The sequence below is a fragment of the Indicator indicator genome, chromosome 33 (assembly GCF_027791375.1).
Source record: "Indicator indicator isolate 239-I01 chromosome 33, UM_Iind_1.1, whole genome shotgun sequence".
In the NCBI taxonomy this organism is placed as follows: domain Eukaryota; kingdom Metazoa; phylum Chordata; class Aves; order Piciformes; family Indicatoridae; genus Indicator; species Indicator indicator.
In genome coordinates, this window is record NC_072042.1 from 2,327,802 (window position 1) to 2,350,526 (window position 22,725).

Consider the following 22,725-nt stretch of genomic DNA (forward strand, 5'->3'; position numbering starts at 1 on the left):
GTCCCCTTCAGATATTGAAATGTAGCTATACGGTCACCCCAGAGCCTTCTCTTCTCCAGGCTGAACAACCCCAACGCTCTCAGCCTGTCCTCATAGGAGAGGTGCTCCAGCCCTCTGGTCATCTTTGTGGCCCTCCTCTGGACCCATTCCAGCAGGTCCATGTCTCTTTTGTGTTGGGGTCCCATAGCTGCACACAGCTGTTTCATCTGTAGACCTCTTGCAGGGAGCAGTGGTGTCTTTGGGTCTGTGGGTTTGGGGGTTACAACCTGTAACAAATGATTTTATAAGGACAATTTAAATGGCCTGACCTCGAAGGTGGCTGATTCCCCTTCCCTTCCCTGTCCTGTTCCTCAGCCTGTAACACCCTCTGGGTTTCGTCTGGGGATGAAACTAGAGGCAGTGGATAAGAAGAATCCATCGCTGCTGTGTGTGGCCACCATCGCGGACATGGTGGACAACCGCCTGCTGATTCACTTCGATAACTGGGATGAGACTTACGACTACTGGTAAAGAGATGCTGCTTTCATGTCTGCAAGAAGACTCTGCCTCATTTCACTCTTCCACTAAGGGCAGTCTCTAATATTTTGAATGCAGTTGCTAAAGCTGAGTCTTAAATCAGCTTTCAAGCATCTGAATAATTCCTTTGGCTTTTCACAAGCCACCAGTTGCCCAGAAGCTTCTCCTGCTGTCTGAGTGCAAAGCAGTGGGGTTAGCTTGAGCTGCCCATGAAGCACTCAAGGTGAGAAGTGTTGCAGGTAGTGCAGCTGACTGACTTGGATCAGGGCAGGGAATGTTCGGGTTGGAAGAGACCTTAAATATCATTTAGTTCCAACCTCCCTGTCGTTGGCAGGGACACCTTCCACTAGTCCAGGTTGCTCAAGGCCTCATCCAACCTGGGTTGATGAGGGACACCTTCAGGGAAGGAGCATGACCTCCCTGGGCAGTCTGTTCCAGTGTCTGCACTGGAAAGAATTTCTTCCTAATCTCCAGTCTAAATCTGCCCCCCTCGAGCTCCAAGCCATTCCTCCTTGTCCTATCCCAACAACCCCTTGTAAAAAGGGCAGCTCTGGCAGAGCTGAAGGAAGACTGAGCTCCAGTAGTGACACCACCAGGAATTGGGAACAGTCTTTTCTCCAGGACTGGTAGTGGGTGCTGAATTGTCCCCTGCATGCTTACTTTTGGAAGCAGGCAGTACTGATATTCAGTGAAAAACTTTTCCATTTGCCTCAGCAGAGTTTGGCTAAGGCCCTTGGGAAGTAACAATGATAGCCAGCATTTAGGCTTGTAGGTCCTGACCTGTACTATGGTGGTTCTGCATCTGAGAATCTTCATCCCACCTACAGCCAGGTGGAATATTAATCAAGGGAATATTTTTCCCTTTTTGATCTGTGTTTTCCTGCCCCTGGAACAGAGCAGTTTTCTTTTGAAGTTGGCTGTGAAAGCCACCACAAGGCACATGCTTATCAAGGTAGCACTGGTTCAGGAAGTGCTCTGTGTTTTTTCAGAGTAGGCACCTGTTTGGTGACAAGTTAGTCTTTTCTTTCTTTGCCATAAATCCATCATGCAGATCTTTGTTTGGAACACTGCTGTTGCCATTTGCAGGACTTTTACATCTTGTTCCTTTGCCATTTCAGCCTGGGGGGCTTTGTTTCCACGCCGTGTTTTGTTTGGATTTTGCAAATGTTAATGGGAAACACAAGCAAACAAAGCTTCAAAGTACAGGCTGTCTGAGAACACACAGGTTTTTTCCTACACCTCAAAGACTATTTTGGTCCCTTCCTCAGAGCAGATGTGATAAAAGGGGCTGTCTCAGATTGGCCTGTCAGGGACTCAGAAGATCTAAACACATAATAGAACTGGGAACCAGGCAAAGCACCTCTGGGTTTTGGCTAAGCCAGATGGGTAAGACACAGATCTTGGCCAAGACCTTAAAAGTAATTCTCCTTCCACAGTAACAATGTTTCAGTTAGGGATGAGGCTTTGGGGTTTGTTTCTTTGCTTTTCAGGTGGATGATCTATGTCCAGGCTGCTCTGTGGTTGGTACAATCCATGTGTCAGGGGTGTTTTGTTGGGTTAAAGCAGCAGACATTCTCTCTGTATTTCCCTCTCTTTTGGGGCAGCTTGGAACGCCTTGAAAACTTGGCATTAGAAATTCTAACAAGGTAATGCTTGGCTTTTCCACCATGAGCACACCCACTGAAAGCATCTGCTAAGCCAGCAAAGGCAGATCAGCCAGCATGTGAGATTCTGCTTTTCTTTTTGCTTGAAAACTGACTGGTGCCAACTTTCTCTCTTTTGATTCAGGTGTGAAGCCAGCAGCCCATATATCCGTCCTGTTGGCTACTGCCAAGAAACTGGAACCCCACTGACAACACCACCTGGTATGTTGAAAGTGAGACTTATTTCCTGCCTCAGTCAGAAAACCTGCAAGATTTTTCTGCCACATAATTAGAGATTTGCGAGTTACAGGTTCCATTCAGTACTTTACTGACTGAACAATCTTCTTGTTCCTACTTGTTGCCACTGTGTTTTTATTTTCTTTCATAGCTCTTTCAAAAACTGCAGTGTGGGGGTTGGCAATTTGTGATTGAATTAAATTTTTAGATGGGAGAGGGCTTGGAAGCATTTGCAGCGTTTCTTTTTAAGGGGAGCTGGAGGAAAGAGGAAAGTGTCAGGATTTACCTGTGTCAGGATGTCTCTGAAGGGAGGTTGGACTAGATGACTTCTGGAGGTCTCTTCCAACCCAGTGCATTTGATGATTTTGTAGATGGTAAGATGGAATCCTGGACATGAAAGAGTAACCAAAGCCACATCTCTTTCTGCTGCACTGCAGTTCAGTGAATGAAGAGAATGTTGGCATATGGAAAAGTGAGAACCTACAGGAAAATCAGTGCTGTTTTCTGGCCTTGGAAGTTCTCCTTCACCTTAAAAATAACCAAATGGAGACATGATCTCTGCTGTTTGCTAGATTGACAGCCCTGGAGCAACAACTCCTGTGATTACTGTGTATTGAGTTCAGGAGAGTGGGTGGCACTGCAAGATCCCTTTGCACTGGAGGAATTAGTCTCTGTGCCTTGGTTGCAGGTGTAGAAGGGTTGTAAACTCTTAGCATCAGCACCACACCTGTTCCTGTTCCTGCTCCTGCACCTGGGCAGTGCAGCAAGGCTGTGGTGTGAGCTCCCCTCCTCATCCCACCATTACCTGTTCCCCCAGCAGAATCTGCCATCAGCTCCTGATTGCTCTGCTGAGAGATTTATATGCAGCAATTTGCAGCCTGTCCTGTGTGTTTAGTTATCACCCCCTCCTGCCAAAAAGAAACAACACTCAGGCTAAAAAATACTGAGACAGGAAGGGAAAAAAAAAAAAAACACAACAAAAAACCCAGAAGTGGAGCAGCTTCTTAAATGTAGCTGCCAGGGAGAGACATCCTGTTGTTGTTAGAGGAGCACACCCATGTAGGTGTCTGAGAGGATGGTTGCAGCAATGGAGCCTTTTATCTTCAGGATGCTGTTTTTTCTCAGCTATGGGTAAGGAGTTAGCAGAAGAGGAGAAGTTTCTACAAAATTGCAGCCACTCATGCATAGAATAGTTAATAAATAGGGAATTCATTTAGTGGTGCCACTGCAGATCTCAGGATCCTCTCACTAGCTCTTAATTGGCAGCTTTCTAGAGAGAAACAATTTTCTTCTAGTTGACAAGTTCACCATGAGCCAGCAATGTGCCCTCATGGCCAAGAAGGCTAAGGGTTTCCTGGGGTACATTAAGAAGTGTGGGGTCAGCAGGTTGAGGGGGGGTCTTCTCCCTCTCTACTCTGCCCTGGTGAGATCATGTCTGGAATATTGTGTCCAGTTCTGGGCTCCCCAGCTCAGCGGGGGCAGGGAGAGAGTCCATCAGAGGCTCTGAAGATGCTGAGGGGCCTGGATCATCTCTGTGAGGAGGAAAGGCTGAGAGCCCTGGGACTTTTGAGCCTGGAGAAGAGCAGCCCCAGAGGAGATCTGAGCAATGCTCAGCAGGAGCTGAAGGGTAGGGGGCAAGAGGCTGGGGCCAGACTCTTGTCAGTGGTGCCCAGTGACAGGACAAGGGGTGATGGGCACAGACTGGAACCCAGGAGGTTCCATCTGAAGAGGAGGAGAAAATTCTTTGGTGTGAGGGTGCTGGAGCCCTGGAGCAGACTGCCTGAGTAGGCTGTGGAGTCTCCTTCTGTGGAGAGATTCCAAACCCCACTGGTGATTATGATCCTGGGCAAGCTGCTGTGGGTGCTCTGCTTTAGCAGGGAGTTTGGACTGGATGATCTCCAGAGGTCCCTTCCAACCCACACCATGCTGTGCAGCAAGGAACTCCTGAGTGAGGTTTTTCAGGTCAGGATTGTAGCCCTGTATAGCAGCTGGGGAAACTTGCAGTGTGCTTTATGTGGTGTGTGTGAGCAAACAGCCCCTTCCCAGCCATCCTTCTTAGTGTGGCATTACCAGCACAACCACGTGTTCCATAGCTGCTCTTTTCTTGTTGGTAACAATGAATGTGGGATTTTCTCACTTAAACGGTAATTCTCTGCTTTTCCAGGATACATACATTCCAATGCCTTCTCATGGGAGAAATACCTGGAAGAAACTAATTCCCAGGCAGCCCCAGCAAGAGCATTCAAACTGGTTAGTGAATCTCTTTGACTGTCCTAGATCAGGAGGGCAAGGGGATTTGTTCCTATCTGCCCTCTCTTGGTCAATGCTTTAATGGATGGTGATTCTCCATGCCTGTGTCAAGAGGGTGAAGGTGTTTTTTTTTTTTACTTTAAGACCATCTCTCATTGCTGCTGAAACAAAACACACAGCAAACTACAATATGATTTTTTTCTAAATGCCATGAGCAGCTGTCCTGGAAAGGGTTTTTGACTGAACATTGACTGCTCCATTAGCAGATTTAAGGCAAGAGCTTTTAGTGCACACAGATAATTGTAGCTTTCAGAGGGATGTGTGAAGGGCAGCACCATGCTCAGAGAGGGCATGGAGGGGAGAAGGAGCTGGTCTGCTGCTCAAGGTCTCACTGCATGGGCAAAGGAGATCTCACAGTTGCCATTGGAGCAGGACTGATGGTGGCTGAACAGGCTTTCCAAACATTTGGACTGGATCTTAGGAAGATTAGACTGGATTTAGGAAGAAGTTCTTCAGTACGAGGGTGGTGAGGCTCTGGAGTAGCTTGCTCAGGGAGGATGCGTCCTCCTGGGTTCTGGATGAGGCCTTGAGCAGCTGAGTCTAGTTGAGAGGCATCCCTGCCCATGGCCAGGGAGGTTGGAGTTGATGATCTTAGAGGTCCCTTCCAACCTAAACCATTCTATGATCGTTCCTGGGGCTCAGCAGTGGATATCACACTGCAACTGAGAACATTTGGTGGGGAAGGAAGGCAGAGGTGGGCTCTGTGTGTATGTTTGAGGGGAATGAGCAGCTCCTCTGTCAGCTCTCCCCTCTGGGTGAAGTTTTGTAAATTTCTCTGTAGTCTTTTCACCTGGCAGTTGTGCAGATCCTTCCTCCTCTGGTTGATGAGGCTGGAGTTAGAAGGTAGAGTGAGAAGCTCCTAGCAGGGACTTACATGTTCACCTCTTCTGGAGAGGAGGCAGCTGTGCCCTCCACAGCAATAACTATTCTGGCAGATGATAGAACATCTCTGTCAAACTTCTGTATGGAGTGAGGTCATCTTGAAGGTGGTTCTCCCAACCTTGGGAGCATGAGCTTTTCTGTCTTACACTGGAGTCCAGTGCATTTATCAGGAAGCTTGCTGTGAGCAGAAACAGAAAAAAAAGCCTTTAAAATAACTTCATTAACTAGACTCCAGACTTTGAAAGTTTTTGGGATCTTTTTCTTAGCAGCTTTTTCCACTGAGGTTGCTGCCTCACCATGCTAAACTTTGGCACTTGCCTTGATTCCTCTCAATGAAGTTAGCACTGCAGGTTAATACCTGCTGCCCTCCTGTGTATTTTGTTGGTTAGCTCTTTGGGACTGAGGAAGAAAAGCAATCAGGGAAACCTCAGATAAGGGAGGTCACACTGCAGCCAGCCAGATAATTGCTATATTTCAGCAGGTGTGCATTTGAAGTTGTTGTAGGTTGCAGGATGAGTGTCAGGAAATAGGAAGAGGCTGAGATTGCCTCTTTAGAGAACTCTTTGGGCACCAACTGGAGTTACCTGCAGCAGAATTAAACTCCAAAATATCCCTTGGGTGAAGGTTTTCCAGAGCTGGGTAGACAGCATCTTCACTCACACAGTGCATCATGGAGCTAGCATGCAGGATCATGAGTGGAGCTTCTCACCAGGACACAACTATTGTCCCCAGTTGGGGGGCCAGTTGGCCTTTTTCTGAGCCATGCTCAGAAATCCCAACAGTGCTGGAAAATGGGAACCTTCAGAACACAAGTGTGAAAGAATGTAACATTTGGGCTTCCACACAATAGAGAAACAAAAGAAGCTGTTTTGTAGAGACAAAATTCTGGAAAAAATATATTTGGAAATAGTAAAACTTCATCTTACCACAAAAAAAAAAAAGAAAAAAAAAAAAGGAAGTGGGACCAACTTAAAACTCCCAGTCCAGAGTCTCCAGTGATCTCTCACTGCAGCATTCTTCCCTCAGATTTTCAGAGTATAAAATATGTTGAGAAGTTTCTCCAAAGGCAGCAGGGTTTTGCTCAAGACCAGGAACCTTTCCCATGCTGACAACTCCCTGGCTTGGTCTCTTCCACAGTGAAGTGGGGGAATGGAGCTGCCTTGTCTGCCTCTTTTCCCTGTTTCACCTGCATCTCTGCAGTTATTTAGTTGCTCCTTCAGGTATCTGGCTTTGAGAGCATAGCAGAAGGGCCAATTCTTGCTCTCATGAAACTCCAGAATATAAATTAGCATCCAAGACTGTTTGAAAAATGAGACAGGAAGGGGGGGGGGGGGGGGGGAAAGCATTTGCTATAGGAACAGTTAATAGAAGTCTTTCAAGATCAAACCTCGTTATTCTTCTGGCTTGGTTGGTCTGAAGTGCAAATACATGGCACAGCTATTGATTTCTTCTTTTATTTCTTTTTTTTTTTTTTTACTTTTATTATTGTTATTATATTCCAGCTAGCAATTACAGGAAATCAGTACATAAAAATATGGCTTGAGAGCCAGCACACACATTTCTCACTGAATTAGTTTTTGACAGTTTTCAAGAGCTCACTTGTGTAGTCTGGAGATGCTGCTCATCAGCACAAACAGCAGATCTGGTGCCTGCATTTCTGCCTTCTCCACCACCCAGGAAGGCAGGAGGAGCCAGTGTGGTTGTCAGCATCACTATTTCAGCCTATTGTCTTGGGCTGTCATTTCAAAAGCAGTGACAAGCTGTTGCCAAAAAGGCAGCAGCCCTTCAGCAAGGTTTAGCAAATATCCCTGCTCATCTCCTGAGCAGGATTTTGTTCTCTAGTGCTCAGGCTCCTTCCTCAAGCAAGTCAGACAAGGTTGGCTGGTTCAATAAGATGCTCTTACAACTAAAAGGAATTGGGATTGTCTGGCTTCCAGTGTGTCCTGTGGGTGAGTGTCTGTGTCCAGGTGAAAAGACCAAGGAGAAACCTGTGGTTTGGAGTCTGTAATCCCCTTAGCTCAGAAGTGAACCTCCTCCCCCACCCCCAGCTACTGGCAGCGAAAGGGTGAGGAAGATTGTGAGGGATGAGTGATTCTAATCATCTTTTCCATTAACTGATCTTCTTCAAAGACACAATTTATCATCTCTTGCTACAATCCTGACCTTTGTGTGCAGAAGTGAGGAAGGACACGTTTTGAATGAGCATCCAGCACTCCATAACCCCTAGCTGAGGAGGTCAGAGGAGGAATTTGCAGTCAGTAACTTATAGGTGAATGGAATAATTGTAAATGCTGTCTGGAACTTAGAGGTGTTCATCTGTTTTCACCTGCTGGGAAGAGCAGGTGTCAGCTCAAAGGACAGTCTGGACTGGAACAGAGTCATTTGATCACTGAGGTTTGAGAAGGAGGGCAAGTCAGCAGCTGCAGATGGGAAACCGATGGCTGGAGCTGCTCTTGAGTCCCAGCACCACAGCTGTCTTAAGAAGTAGCTGGTAACCTGCTTAATGAAGGTTATACTCAGCTGCCAGGAGGGGTGTCATGTATAGTGCAGAGAAGGGAGACCTCAGGTGGTGCTGTGTTTGAGGTGTCAGGCAGTGGTGCACTGACCACTGTCCTTGTCAGATGGCAGATCGCCTCTGCTGTGTCCAGGAGTCTTGCTGTCAGACTGATAGTGTCCAGCCTTTCTGCTGTTGGTGAGGTGCTGCTTGCCCTGGCTGTGGGGTGCTCCTCAGCACTGAGAAAGCTCAGACTTCCTCACCTGGAGATATTCAAGGTGAGGCTCAACGAGGCCCTGGGCAGCCTGGTCTAGTTGGAGGTGTCCCTGCTGACTGCAGGGAGATCAGACTGGATGACCTTTGGAGGTCCCTTCCAGCCTGGACCACTCTCTGATTCTATGATTCTGTTCCTCTTGAGTAGTTTTGGGCTGCTGACAAACAGCCAGCTTAATCCTCTAGGATCCTCTGGTGGTAACCTGGGGAGCAGTCTGCTGTGTGAGATTAGGTGGTGAAGCTGCGAAGACATCTGAGTGGTGGATGAAAACTTCAGCACATTTCATTCTGAGCAGGTGACCAGCTCTGAAGGCTCAGGCTTCTCAGCATTCTGTTTGCACTCCTCTCTCGCAGCGCCCAGCTCACGGATTCCAAGTTAATATGAAGTTGGAGGCTGTGGACAGAAGGAATCCGATCTTGATAAGAGTGGCAACAGTAATTGACAAAGACGAGCATCGCATTAAGGTATGACCTTGCTGCACAGTGCAGAGCTCTTGTGCTGAGAGGGCCAGCCACTGGCAGTGCAGGAAAAAAACCCACCCATTTGGGATGAAGAGCAGCAAACCAACACCCTGCAAGATGATCTAGCCCCCAGGCCTGCCCACTGGAGATAATTTCTGCTGGTTTGTCCTGCTGGAAGTGCCTGGTATTGTTAGTCACTGTTTTAATGTCACTGTTTTGAAGTAATTTTTGACAGGCTGAGCTTCCATCTTAGCAGCTTCTGTCTGAAGGCAGCATGAATGTTCTGCTGGTGGGAAGCTACCTGATGATTTCTGTTTATTTTTTTTTTTTCTCCTGGCATACTTAAAGGAAAACCCAAAGCAAGTTAAGCCCTGGTGCATGTGGGAAGTGGCTTCGTTCCCCAGTGTGAATTTGTTACATAAATGGATTTTAAGTAATTCTTTTCACAGAAACACATTGCCAGAAAAATCTCTTGTGCTTTGGCTTCTGAGAAAGGAAGTGTGAGCCTGATAAAGAGCAGGCTGCACGATGGAGGCTCCTCAGCCCCAGATCTCCTTCCTGAAGGATGATTCTGTGGGTGGAGTAAAGGGTTTGCTCCCCATTAGCCATCTGATTCTTGGTCTCATTGTGTTTGCAAGCAGAAGTCAAGTTTTGCCATTATTTAGTAGCCTGATGCTCAGTTTATACATTTACTTGAAACTTTGTCACATAGACAGACAACCCAGTAGCTTTTAAACTGTGGTGGGCCTGTGTTAACCTGACCTGGCTCTGAGCCAGCTATTGCTGCTCTCTTCACCCATCAGAAAATTCAGACTTGTTAATTGCAAAACTTCCCAAATTTGTTGGCTTTTAATGGTGTTTTGGGATCCTCAGAAAACAAAACAATGAAATAAGCAATTGTGCTTGCAGAGAGTTATTTTGGAGTGCAGAGCATGCTGCATCACCCTGTGGTCTCTGTGCTCTTGGAGCCCTCTGATTTGACTGTGTCAGGATGACTTGATTGGTCTGTAAAACATGGGTGCAGGGATCAGGAAAACAAATCATTGCCCCAAGCACAAAGATGCTGAGGGACCTGGAGTGTCCCTTTGAGGAGGGAAGGCTGAGAGCCCTGGGGCTGCTGACCCTGGAAAAGAGCAGCCTGAGAGGGATCTGATCAATGCTCAGCAAGAGCTAAAGGGTGGGAGGTAAGAGGCTGGGGACAGACTCTTGTCAGTGGTGCCAGGGACAGGACAAGGGGCAATGGGCACAAACTGGAACCCAGGAGGTTCCTTATGACCATAAGGAGAAACTTGTTTGGTGTGAGGGTGGTGGAGGCCTGGAGCAGGCTTCCCAGAGAGGTTGTGGAGTCTCCTTCTGTGGAGAGATTCCAAATCCAGGTGGCCATTGTGATCCTGGGCCAGCTGCTGTGGGTGCCCCTGCTTTAGCAGGAGGCTTGGACTGCATGATCCCCAGAGGTCTCTTCCTACCCTCACTGTGCTGGGATTTGTGGATTCAGTGATAACTGTGCCTGACTGAAAGGAGTGAATGAATCAGCCCCGAACTGAGCAAGGTGAAACAACGGGGGACGTTAAAATGAAAGCTGAGTCATGTCCTTAACTGTGTCTCTCACTGAGACTCTGTGCTTCTTTTAGATACATTTTGATGGCTGGGACCATAATTATGATTTCTGGATCGATGTGGACAGCCCTGATATCCACCCAGTAGGCTGGTGTGCAAAAACTGGACATATTTTGCAAGTCCCACTTGGTAAAGTAGATGACATTACATTGTTCTGTTGAATAATTTCCTCCATGCAGTCTGCTCTTCAAATGCAAGCAGCCTTTTACAAATGTTTCGTTTTTCTTCCTGCTTTCCAGGTGCTGTCCATCAAGTGGAGCCAGGACAAGCAGCCTGCCCTACCCCAGGCTGCCATGGAATTGGCCATGTCAAGGGACCCCGATATGGAACACATTACACGTATGTAGAGCAGACCTCCTTGGAGGGCTTCTGCTCTGCCTCTGAGAGTCTGGCTGCTGTCCATAATAAGAATGCAGCCACAAGAACCTGCACTGCACTGAAATCATCTCAGTGTTTATTCTGGAGATAGTTATAGATGCAATTGCAGCTCCCTCTTGTGTCTAATCATCAGAAATTCTGTTTATACCAATGCAGTCCCACATGGATTAACTCACTCCAGTTTCTGCATTCCAGAATTACTGGAGGAATTGTGTTCCTGGGGTGAAATAATAATCCCAGGAACAGGATGCAGGAGACAGTCAGAGAGGGAGTGTAGGTAGATTGTTTAAGAGTGAAGAGGCCTAGCTCGTGTTTTGTGCTCTGCCTTTTGATTTCTTACGTGCTCTTGGGAAAAGAAGGCTTTTCTCAATTCAACTATTTTAAAGAGAAAGAAAGCAACTTCAGGTGGGATGTCTGAAAATATATATCAAAAAAAGGTAGGGGTGAAAGGTACCTCTGGAGATCATCCAGTCTAACCCTACAGCTAAATCAGGGGCACCCACAGCAGCTTGCCCAGGATCACAATGGCCAGGTGGGTTTGGAAATCCCTTCACAGAAGGAGACTCCACAACCTCTCTGGGCAGCCTTCTCCAGGGCTCCAGCATCCTCACACCAAACAAGTTTCTCCTCCTGGGTTTCTAGTTTGTGCCTCCTGCCCCTTGTCCTGTCCCTGGGCACCATTCACATGAGTCTGTCCCCAGTCACACATAATGTAGGTGAGAGCTTTGAATTTTTCAGAGGCAAAATTGCAGAACTCCCTTGTTTCAGGAAATAGTATTCAGACTAGCAGGTTACAGAGGAGGAGCTCTTCTTGTTCCCTGAGGTGACTCTTTAAAACCATGACTTTGGTTTCTAATTCTGCCACGTAGTGCCCTGCTTTCCCACACCTAACACTGAGTGATAACATCTCCTTGAGTGTTTCTGGTCTCACTTTTTCTGGGCTTCTGTAGGGATGTGTCTACCTGAGGCTGGTAGGTCTCTATGACTTCAAACCATGCATTGTTCTCTCTCTCTCTCTCTTTTTTTTTTTCCTGAACACAGGTTAGTAGGCTGCCCTTATTCTGATGTGAACCTCAACAAAGAAAACCAGTTACAGGACCGCCTGGCTGGGGACAGACTTTCCCCTAGCAACAGCATGCAGAGAGACAGGAGCCTGGAGACTTCTACCCCATACAAGCTGGGAGCAGGAGACAGTTCTCAGCGGGACTCCCCAAAATCTTGGTGAGCTGAACCCTTTTCTGGAGGAGCAAAACCATTTGACAGGGCTGAGAACCACAGGACTTGGCAGAGGAGCAGCAGAGCATTGAGTTTATCTGTCTGTGTTATTGACCCCTGCCCCAGACGCTCTTCTCACAGAGCAATGCACTTTTATACCCTCAGATGCCTTAAGAGGTTTCTTGGTTCCTTAATCCTGCTGCTCTGGTCACATTCCAAGGAAATTGCATTCTGTCTCCATAAATTTTTCCTTGCTGTTTCCATTCAAAATAGATTCTTTTCCTTCATTTCCTGTCCTAAAACTGTCAGCCCAAGTTATTTTGCAGTATTAAATTGTAACTGCAACCACCCCAGAGCTGACTGTGTTACACTGGTAGGCAGAGTGACTGACTCTGTGTGGCACTTGGCAAACAAGTTGAGCTTCTTCAGGTATTTTCTTGCATGAAAATCTTGGAATTCAGTAGCATTGATGCAAACATTGTGTTAGTTCTTAACCTGAAGATCTTAAAGGTCTTTTCCAACTGAAATGATTCTGTGAATGCAGAAGGCAGTTAAAATGTGTCATGGGACAGAGCTGGATGTGAAGGCTTTTGTGAGTGTCATCTTCAGTCTGTACAAATCCTGCCTCACTGGGGCAAACTCCAGCAGTACTTTGTTTTTTTTTTTTATGTATAAAAGCACAGAATCCTTTTGGTTGGAAGAGACCTTTAAGCTCATCCAGTCCAACCATTAACCCAGCACTGCCAGGTCACCACTAATCCATGTCCCTCAGCACCACACCTACACAGTTTTGAAACCCCTCCAGGGATAAGGATTCCACCACTGCCCTGGGCAGCCTGTTCCAGGCCTTGACGACCCTTCTGGGGAAGGAATTGTTCCTCATGTCCAGCCTAAACCTCCCCTGGGGCAACTTGAGACCATTTCCTCTTGTCCTGTTGTTTGTTCCTTGGGAGAAGAGACCAACTCTCTTCTGGCCCAGCCTTCTATCAGGGAGTTATAGAGAGCCAGAAGGTCTCCCCTCAGCCTCTTTTTCTCCAGGCTACCCCAGGAACCCCAGTTCCTTCTATGTGAAGGCTTATAAATATTTTAAATTTCATTTGTTGGCTTAGATTTTTAACATTTGCAAGATACATTTGGCCAGAAAAAAAGAATATTTCTTTCTCCTCCCAAGTGTACATGGCCTAAATTTGCCTCCTTCCATCCCAGAAATGTGCAGGCATCTCCATTTCCTAATTTTAAGACCAGAATTGATTGCATTCCGTGGCAGTGTTGCTATAAAGCTCTCTGAGGAGCTTTGGGGTTCTCCCACAATAAATGGCCCTTTGAAATTCTAAGATATTTCTCTTCTTTTAAGTATTTCATTTCCTGATAGTAGGAGGCCTGAACTCAATATGCAAATCTGGTAACACTCTACTGTTTGTCCTTCCTTGGACAGCTGGGTAGCTCAATTTAGGCTTCAAACTTAGTCATGGAGCTGCTCATTTTAAGGTCAAACTCAGTCGTGGAGCCTCTTAAATGTTATCTGGAGTTACCAAGATTCAAAAATCTTAAATCTCTTGACTTCACCCCAATGCATGCTTCAGTGGGCTTGTTGTAGCTGCTGGAATCAGAGCCTCAGTCCACAGGGGCTGATTTATGACAGATAATCTCTCTCAATCCACACTGAAGAGGGAAAAAACACTTTGTAGTGTGCTGGTGGTGATGGGGGATGAGAGGAAAGCTTCTGCCACTAGATGGTAGCTGTTGCTCTGACTTCCAGGGAGCAGCCAGCTTTGCTCTCCTGGAGGAGAAGGGACCAGAGGATGTCAGCTCAGCTAATATCTTTTATCTCTTTCCAGCAAACCTACCCAAGACAGTGAAGAGTCGTGTCAAAGCAGCGTTCAGAGCCTGCCAGAACAGTCTGAAAAGAGCTGCAAGAGGAGCTGGGCAGAGGAGGATTCCTCTGCGGACCCCAAAGCAAAGCGACAGAAGTAAATCAGATTTTTGCGCTGTCTGCTCATGCACTAACAGTGCTGGTTCTTGGGGTACAGAGGCAGGGCTGAAAAAGATCTAAATCATGGCTTAGAACAGCCCAGTCTGAGCAGAGGTTTCCAGCAGAGAGTAAATCTCCCCCTTTTCTTCCTATTGCTTTGGACCCTCTCTATCTCCTTCCTGCTCTGGACCCTCCTTCTCCCCCTCTCCCCCTTGCTCTGGACCACCCCTCTTCCCCCTCTTCCCCCTCTGCCCCCTCTTCCCCCTCTGCCCCCTCTTCCCCCTCTTCCCCCTCTGCCCCCTCTTCCCCCTCTTCCCCCTTCCCCCTCTTCCCCCTTCCCCCTCTTCCCCCTCTTCCCCCTCTTCCCCCTCTTCCCCCTCTTCCCCCTCTTCCCCCTCTTCCCCCTCTTCCCCCTCTTCCCCCTCTTCCCCCTCTTCCCCCTCTGCCCCCTCTGCCCCCTCTGCCCCCTCTGCCCCCTCTTCCCCCTCTTCCCCCTCTTCCCCCTCTTCCCCCTCTTCCCCCTCTTCCCCCTCTGCCCCCTCTGCCCCCTCTGCCCCCTCTGCCCCCTCTGCCCCTCTCTTCCCTTCAGTAAATTCAAATCTGAGTCCTAGCCATGAATTTAACAGCATGGTCCTTAGCTTAGAGAGAGAACTGAGAGATTGAGGAGTGCTACTGTTTAAGAGGAGAAAGCCTTTTTTTTGTTCCTCTGAGTCCCATTAATCTTGGTACAGGGGAGAAATTCTGTCAATTTTGTGTCCTCTGAGATGTTTTGCAATTGCTGCTTTCAGGTTTGGATGCTCACGTACCTATCTAACCTTAGAGATGGTGAAAGAGGAGAGGAATAGGCAAGGTTGGTTACTTTTTCTTTCTTTGTCTGTGTGTGTGCCTGTTTGTGCAGCATACCCCAGCCACCAGCAGTGTTTCAGGCCTGACAACTTTCTTGTCTTTGAGTTCACAGTCAAGAGAACACACAGGATGGAAGTGATGCTAGTGGTTTTCTACCTGTAAAATGGAGAGGAAGGGTGAAATTACTTAGAAATGAAAGGTTTAATACTTTGTAGTGTGAAGCTTTGTCTTTATTAAGTGAGAAGTCAGTCCTGTACCATCTCTGCTGCCTCTGTGTGCCTTTCAGAAGTGAGAAGGGGTTTTAGTTCTGTCCTGCTGGCAGAGCCAGCAGAGGTGTCAGGGGACAGTTCCTCCAAACCTGCCAGATTGTTTAAGTTCCATCATCCTCTTTCTTTACACCCAACAGGTGTTGAGAAACCAAATGTGAATCATTTTGGCTGGTGACTTTTAAGGTTCTCTTAAGGATGACAAAGAAAATGACAAATTCAATGGAAAAACAATGCCTATGGGGGGGGGATTGCTTTATGTTGGTTTTTTTTTTTCCTGGTATGTGACAGGTTAAGCTTCAAGAGAAGCTTTCTCCTATCACTTTAGCAAACCATATGCTTAACTTTCAGATTTACTATAAAAAGCCATTTCAGAGAACTGAGCTGACCAGGCTTTTAGGAGGATTTAACATGGTAATAAGTCTCCAATCAGAAATAGCTAAGCAGGCACAAAGTGGGACAGGTGGCTGGCTGCTTTGATTCTATTTTTTTTTTTTTTTTTTTAGATACTCGTTTTTACCTAGTGCTGACTTTTGCAGTCAGAGCCAACTAGGGGCTGCAGTTGCAGCTGGCAGGAAGAGCTGTCTGCTCTCCCTTTCACATTCACCTTAAACAGAGAGCTGGAAGCAGTGAAGGGGGATTCTGCAGTAATCCACTGACTTCTAATTTCCTGATTACCCAGAGCCTTCATCCCATTGACATGGAAACTATTAGGGCCCAGCTCCTGTCTCAATGGGGAAGTAATTTGTTTAGGTCCTGGTTTGGACTCTTACCCCTGAGGATTCAGACTTGGTGAAGAGAAGGAGACAGTCTGTGACAGAAGCAGAATCCCCCCAGCAGTATGTAAAACCTTGGGCACAAACAGGACCTCCCACACCAGGAGGTGGGGACAAGGCCATCTGACAGCCTTCCCCAGGGCAGTGTTCTGTGCCCTGTTGTCACAAGGACCATCAGCTCCTGAGTTCAGCAGTTCTTACTCCTAAAATCCTCCCTTTTTTGGCCTCATATAGTGATAGAAGTCTGTATTTGATGCTGTCTCAGGTGCTTTATGGGGGTGGAGGTGAGGTAAGGTGACACAGCTGGGGACAGCAGTGTGGCCTTTCACTAGATAAGGCTTTACCTCCAGCTCTGCTTTCCCCTTGACTGCTAGGGAGCAGGCAAATCAGACTGCAATTACTACATGTAGTAATATAAATAGTAATAGAATGCTGCTTTCCTTGGTGCTTTACACAGTGACTGGCACACCCCACAGATCCTCACACACCAGCCTACTAGCACTGAGCAAACCCAGCAGAGGGGAGCGGTGCTGGGCACGCTGAGCCTTTCTGAAAGCAGGGATAAAATGGGAGTTCTGTGCAGCCCCAGGATGGTGCACACCCTGCAGGCAGCCTGGCAGGCTGGGGGTGAGGGGGCAGCACACGGTAAGTGCTGTAAACCAGAGGAATGTTTCCCATCTTGTTTCCACCCTCTGCTTTGCTTCCTGTTGTATAACCAGGCAAGTCCCTGTAGGACCATGACTCTGCACTCCTCCAGTGAGCTCATCAGGGAGGGGTGATTTCTGCCTTCCTTTGCCTTGATTTTTAAAGCTTCCATCACTTGTCACATGAGGAGGGAGTTGATGTCTGCAGGTAATGTGGAGCTCTCCTGGCCTGGGAGCCTCCTGGGGAGCTGGCACACACAGGGCTCTTCACAGGCTGGCTACAGCTGGCAGCTGGAACCATGCCATTAGCTTCCAGCCGAAGATGCTGTTACCAGAACTCCTCCACCTTGTCAATAAAATGCTGCAAACATCTTCTGTTAGCAGCATGACATCATTTTCCAGGGAAGAAGCTAGGAGAAAGCCAGCCTGGCAATCTTATCTTATCTATTATTTTGCTTTCTCCTTCTTGGGAGAGTGGGAAGAGCACCCTGAGAGCTCAGTCTGCCATGCAGTAGCTGTGTCTGGCTGTCTGCTCACCCTGACTTTGCTTATCCCTCCAGCCTGTGACCCTTATTCCTGCTTTGTTGTGCTTGCTCCTGCTTGGAGCTTCTCTTTGACTCCTTTTGCTTTCCTTTCCAGACCCTGGTGTGGATCTCCAGCAGGCCCTTCACCAGTCCATTTTCATGCCTTCTCTGGCATCTAACTCGACCCACCGCCTCCATCTCAACTGGGAGAAGCACTGCAAGATCTTGCCAGAGGTCTCAGGCCTCACAACCAAACATGTGGCCAAATGGACTGTGGAAGAGGTGAGTTATCTGTTCCCTCTTTTCTTGGGGTGTGGGAATAGCAGAGCCCTCCACTTCTGGAGTGGCAATTGGAAGACATCTTTATTTTCTTCCCTTTCCTAGGCAATGCTCTTCTGTTTGTTTTGCATATGCCATAGCTGACTCAGCTGGAAGTTCTGCTCAAGTCCCTTTGTAAGGGAAGGGAAGGATCCCTATTAACCCTCTGGTGTCCATAGATTACTTTTCTTCCCCTGAATCAGATTCCCTCTTGTACTTTGTTTACCCCTTGATCTTTTAGTCCCCCGGCCTGAATCTTGCTTCTGACAGCTGATCCCTTTCTCTCCAATCTCCCTCCCCCTCTGCTCTGACTTTGCTGCTGATTCACTTTTACATTGCAGATAATTCCACACTGCTCTGTGCGTGCCCACTCCTCCTGCCTCTCTCTGCCTGCTTCCCCTGGAATAAAACTGCCCACAGCCTGACCTGGTTTCTGACAGCAGTAGCTGCATGGCTGGGGATGTGTCTCTGCAGTCCTAGCTCTTGAGTTGTCTCCTGTAATTAGGTGGCATGTAAAAAAGTTGAGCTCTTTTGTGTGCTGAGTAGTTGGTTTTTGCCTCAATGCCTTGGGCATAAATAATATTTGTGTCTCCTCTGGGGAAGTGGTGACAGCTTGGATCCCGGCGCTTAATCGCAGGCCGTTTTGTTCCAGAGAAATGTGCTGTGATGTGCTTGCAAGGTTGGAGGTAAACTGCAAAGCAGGGAGAAGTGTTGTTCTTCATGAGGCACAGAGCATCTTCAGAGACTTTTCCAAAGTGCATTCTGCCTGAGTGCCTCTTGCATCACATAAATCCAGTCTTGACTTTGCTCTTCCTGCCAGAGAGCTGCTTGGAGACTGGTGGGATTGCAGTGCCCCAGGAGACAGGAACCCCAGCAGTGGTGAAGGGGATAGAGCCATTAGGGTTGCTGGGTTGAAAATGGGACCATTTTTAAATTAATTTATTCATTTAATTATTATTATCATAGTTATTATCATCATTATTATTGTCATCATTATTATAATTGTTATCATTATTATCATTATTATCATTATCATCATTATTATCATTATCATCATTATTATCATTATCATTATTATCATTATCATCATTATCATTATAATTATCATTATCATTATCATTATTATCATTATTATCATTATTATCATTATCATCATTATCATCATTATCATCATTATCATCATCATCATTATCATCATTATCATCATTATCATTATTATCATTATCATTATTATCATTATCATCATTATCATCATCATTTTATCATCATCATCATCGTCATTATTATCATCATCATTATCCTTCTTATTTTGATTTGGTTTGTTTTTTGGTATTTTGGTGGTTTGGGGTTTTTTTTGTTCTTTTCAGGTAATCAAAATGAATTTGAATTAAATTCATAGCAAGGAAGGTTAAAAAAAAAAAAAAATCCCTCTGAAAGATTTGATTTGCTGTTTGGATCCTTCTTCAGAAAAAGCTTCCAATGATTTTTCCAAAAGGCCTTTTAGGAACTCATTAAAGGCAGAAGCACTTAATCCTCTGACATGAAAATCAGAATCTCTTTATTTTGGATAAAATATGGAGGCTGGCTCATGGAAGAACAGAGGCAGGATACAAGCCAAATAAAATTTGTCCTTTGCAGTTGACCTTTAAAGTGACTGCTGGGTAAATTTAACTGAGGTATTGGTTTGATAATTGCTGAAGGTAAGCAGGGAGCACAGGCCATGAGTGCAGAGCTCTGGCTATAGCAGTTCCAAACCCAGAATACATTGAGCTGTGCTCTGTGCTGCAGCTTGGTGAAGTTTTGGCTGCCCATAGGAGTGTGAGTGGCACATTAAAGAGATCAGTCTGGGCACCACGATGGACTGGCCAAAGTCATTAGAGCTCGGGGCTTGAATTTCAGTAAAGCGAGTGGCTCTGGTTGTGCAAATTACCATCATCAGGAATTCCCCTAGGAATTGATTAGGCCTCTCTGTGAGCACTTGCAGGGGCAGGATGTGCAGTGAAATGTAGCTGCAAGTCTGGAAGGATAAAGCAGCAGGCCTTGGTGTTTTACTCAGTCCAAAGTAGGTTTGGTCTGTCGGCATTCGTGCTCCTAGCATCTTCCTACAGGGCAAACATTTGCCTTTGGTTGTGCTTTGAACTCTGCTGCACAAAGGAGGCCTTTCTGCTGATCTGAAACAAGAGCAGTAGGGGGGGGTTTAAAATTCTCCTTTGGTTTCAGAGTGCAGAACTGGTTTTATTTTAGAAAAACCCACATTAAGGAAAAAAAAATGTTGCTTTAATTCTCTGTTGGTTGCAAAGAGCTGAAGTGGTAGAGCAGCAGCAATGTTTAGGGGCCCTCCAGCTAAGAAATTCTTGGTAACACTGAACACTCAAGTAGAGCAGTTACATGAGTGCAGCTTTGTTGTTTATTGAAAGCTTCCAGTCGTGTTTTCAGAGCTAGGGAAGGATGTTGAGTCACACAAGAACATGAATATGTGCTGGTCCTTAGTTAATCCTGCACTTGGGTGCTAATACCTTGAAGGGGGGTGGCTGCCACAGAATCATTTTGGTTGGAAAAGAGCTTTAAGATCACTGACTCCAACCATTCTCTAACTCTGTCAAGGCTGGTGCTGAACCATGACCCTCAGCACCACTTCTCTGCAGCTTTGAAACACCTCCAGGGATGGGGATTCAAAGACCTCCCTGGGAAGCCTGTTACAAGTCTTTGAGAACCCTTTCACTGAAGAAGTTTCTTCTAATCTCCAACCTAAACCTCCACTGGTGCACCTTGAGGCCTTTTCCTCTCATCCTATCCTCTTGGGTTTTTTTGCTTAGGGTGAACACACAAAGTCAGTAATGGTTTGGGGTGGTTTTGACCAGGAAGTCAAACCGTAAGCCTGGGTTGGTTAATCCAGACACAGAAGGTGTTCTGGGAAAGTTCTGCATGGGCACTTCCCTGTTCTTGTGCTAATTGCTGGTCTGTTGCTAAACCCCAGTTAACTCCAGCTCCACTCTGTATAGTCTCAGGAGGTGTTAGTTCTGCTACAGCTTGATATTAATGGGGTGCTGCATGAGGCTACCTCCTAACTGCACCAAAAAGTTCCAGCAGTTTCAGTACACCACACAGCTGGAACTGCAGCATCACCTTCCATGTGTGTTGTGTGGAGTTTCTAAGGTGTTCCCAGAGTGACATCAAGCTCTCTTTTCAGCCCTTTATTAGTATGCAGTCGTGGTGTGAGATGCTCCCACCAAGCAGCTCCGTGGGCACTGAGGTTGTTACCAGCAGGAAGGGCAGGCAGGTGTTCACCTCCTCACAGGGAATGCCTTGATCTGCTCAATCCCTCTCTGCTCCTAACCTGTTGATACCTCTCTCATCCTCCTCTGGAGCCCCCCTGGCCTCGTCCTTTCATCAAGTCATAGATTGCTTTGGATTGGAAGGGAGCTTAAAGCTCATCTAGTCCCATCCCCCTTCAGTGAGCAGAGTCATCTGCAACTGGAGCAGGTTACTCAGAGCCCTGTCCAGCTTGACCTTTCTCTTGGTTTAGGGCTTCACTGCCACCATTGTGGGGCTGTGTTGGTTTCTTCCAGCCCAGTGTATTTTGGCCTTGTACACCTGATGCTCTCTTGTTCCTCAACTGCCACATCTTGGTTTGGGGACTCTCCTCCAGCTGCAGTGATGGGCCTGGCAGGTTGCTGCAGCTCGATGGAGCACAGGCCTGGCTCACATCCTGGGGACCTTCTCTGCTGTATTCTCTCTCCTCTTGCTTCCTCTCTCTCCCCCTTTTTTCCATTTCTGGCAAGCCCCAGGACTCCTGTTTGTTTAAAAGGCCACTTCTGTGGTACAGGATGCTTGCAATGTCTCTACAAATGGCATCTGGAACAGATCAAAGGCCTGTCACTCGGTGCTGGTGACAGTAGCCAGCAGCAGTAGTGCATGGAAGGACAGAGGAGCAAGGCAAGCTCAGATCATTCCCTGGAGATTTCCAGCAGCCTCTCCAAACCACAGACACTAAAGAGCCCTTATCAGCTTGTCCTGAGGGGTCCAACTGACTCCATTCTGGAAGACAGCAGACCCTGCAGAAGGAATTTCGTTTGTGCTTTAATTACGAGGAGGTGGGGGTGGGGTTCCAAAGGCAAGTATTTTGTTATCTGTTTAGAATAGGAGTTGCAGAAGAAAATTTGGAGTCACTGCCTGATGGAGCTGTGGATTTTAGGGATTCCCTTTAAAATGGAGCTGTCCCTGCCGGATGAGAAAAGGGGCAACAGACAAGAGGGATGCTCTGCTTGCAGCTTACATAACAAACCAAGGGAATCCTTTACCAAAAATCAGCTTCTGCCAGGGTAGAGCAGAACCAGAGGGCAAACTGAGAGCTCTTCCTGCGTGGCTGGAGCAGGGGGAAGGGGATGAATATTAGTCAAGTGGTGGGATCAGCTGGAGATGCAGTGACATGATTTAGAAGGGCGCCTGCCAACGCTGAGTCGCAGGGAAGCTCGTGACCCCTCCTCATGGAAGAAATGTCACATCTGTTCTAACTCAGAGCAATGTGCCTTGTGAAACAAGAGCTGCTCCTGCAAGGGAGCATCCAATTAGCACGAGATGTTTGATCTGATTATGCCTCAATATACAAATCTTCTCTGAGCCGGTGAAGCTACAGCTGGAGAAGACAATGCACATTAAGTCATCCTCCAGTGCTCCAGTTCGGGACTGCTCCTCACGCTACTCACAGTTACATAATGGGATCCCAGGGCTGCTTGCATGGCTCTGGGGAGATGATTCCAAATGTTAAGATTTCCTGCTCAGAAAGGTTTTTTGGTTTTTGTTTTTTTTTTTTTTTTTCCCCTAATGTGAAATGTAAAAATGACCTCTAGTCCTCCTGGTTCCCTGGGTCCTCTGCACCCACCAGGGGTTAAATAAACCCCAGACTCCTTCCCTTCCCAGCTCCCCTGCCGTCAGTGTGTCGCTAAACCAGCAGTGCTCCTTTGGTTTATTCTGCCTCTTAAAGGCAGAGACTCAGAGAATTGTTTTGATTGAAAAAGGCCTTTGAGTCCAACCATTCTCTTAACTCTACCAAGGCTGGGGCCAAACCATGTCCTTCAGCACCACATCTCTGCCTCTTTGAAACTCCTCCAGGGATGGGGATTGAACCTCCTTGGGCAGCCTGTTCAAGTCTTTGAGAACCCTTTCAATGAGGAAGTTTCTTCTAATGTCCAACCTAAACCTCTGGTGGTGCAACTTGATTCAGGTCTAGATCTTCATGAAAACAGAGAGATGATTCTGCCCCTCTGCTCTGGTGAGACCTCACCTGGAGTGCTGTGTCCAGCTTGAGCCCCCAACACAAGAAGGGCCTGGAAGTGTTAAAGTGGGTTCAGA

At 47.0% G+C, this 22,725-nt stretch overlaps 1 protein-coding gene across 1 annotated transcript in view; it reads left to right on the plus strand.

Moving 5' to 3' along the window:
- The window catches only part of LOC128977593 (lethal(3)malignant brain tumor-like protein 4), a 44,516-nt gene that overhangs the window by 16,201 nt on the left and 5,590 nt on the right, over nt 1-22,725 (plus strand). Inside the window, exons 10-19 of the mRNA XM_054395181.1 lie at nt 355-506; nt 2,305-2,381; nt 4,561-4,646; nt 8,710-8,820; nt 10,449-10,563; nt 10,674-10,773; nt 11,854-12,033; nt 13,866-13,997; nt 14,788-14,849; nt 17,171-17,337. Coding sequence (XP_054251156.1) covers nt 355-506; nt 2,305-2,381; nt 4,561-4,646; nt 8,710-8,820; nt 10,449-10,563; nt 10,674-10,773; nt 11,854-12,033; nt 13,866-13,997; nt 14,788-14,849; nt 17,171-17,337 — 1,182 coding nt within the window. The remainder of the gene's footprint in view (nt 1-354; nt 507-2,304; nt 2,382-4,560; nt 4,647-8,709; nt 8,821-10,448; nt 10,564-10,673; nt 10,774-11,853; nt 12,034-13,865; nt 13,998-14,787; nt 14,850-17,170; nt 17,338-22,725) is intronic.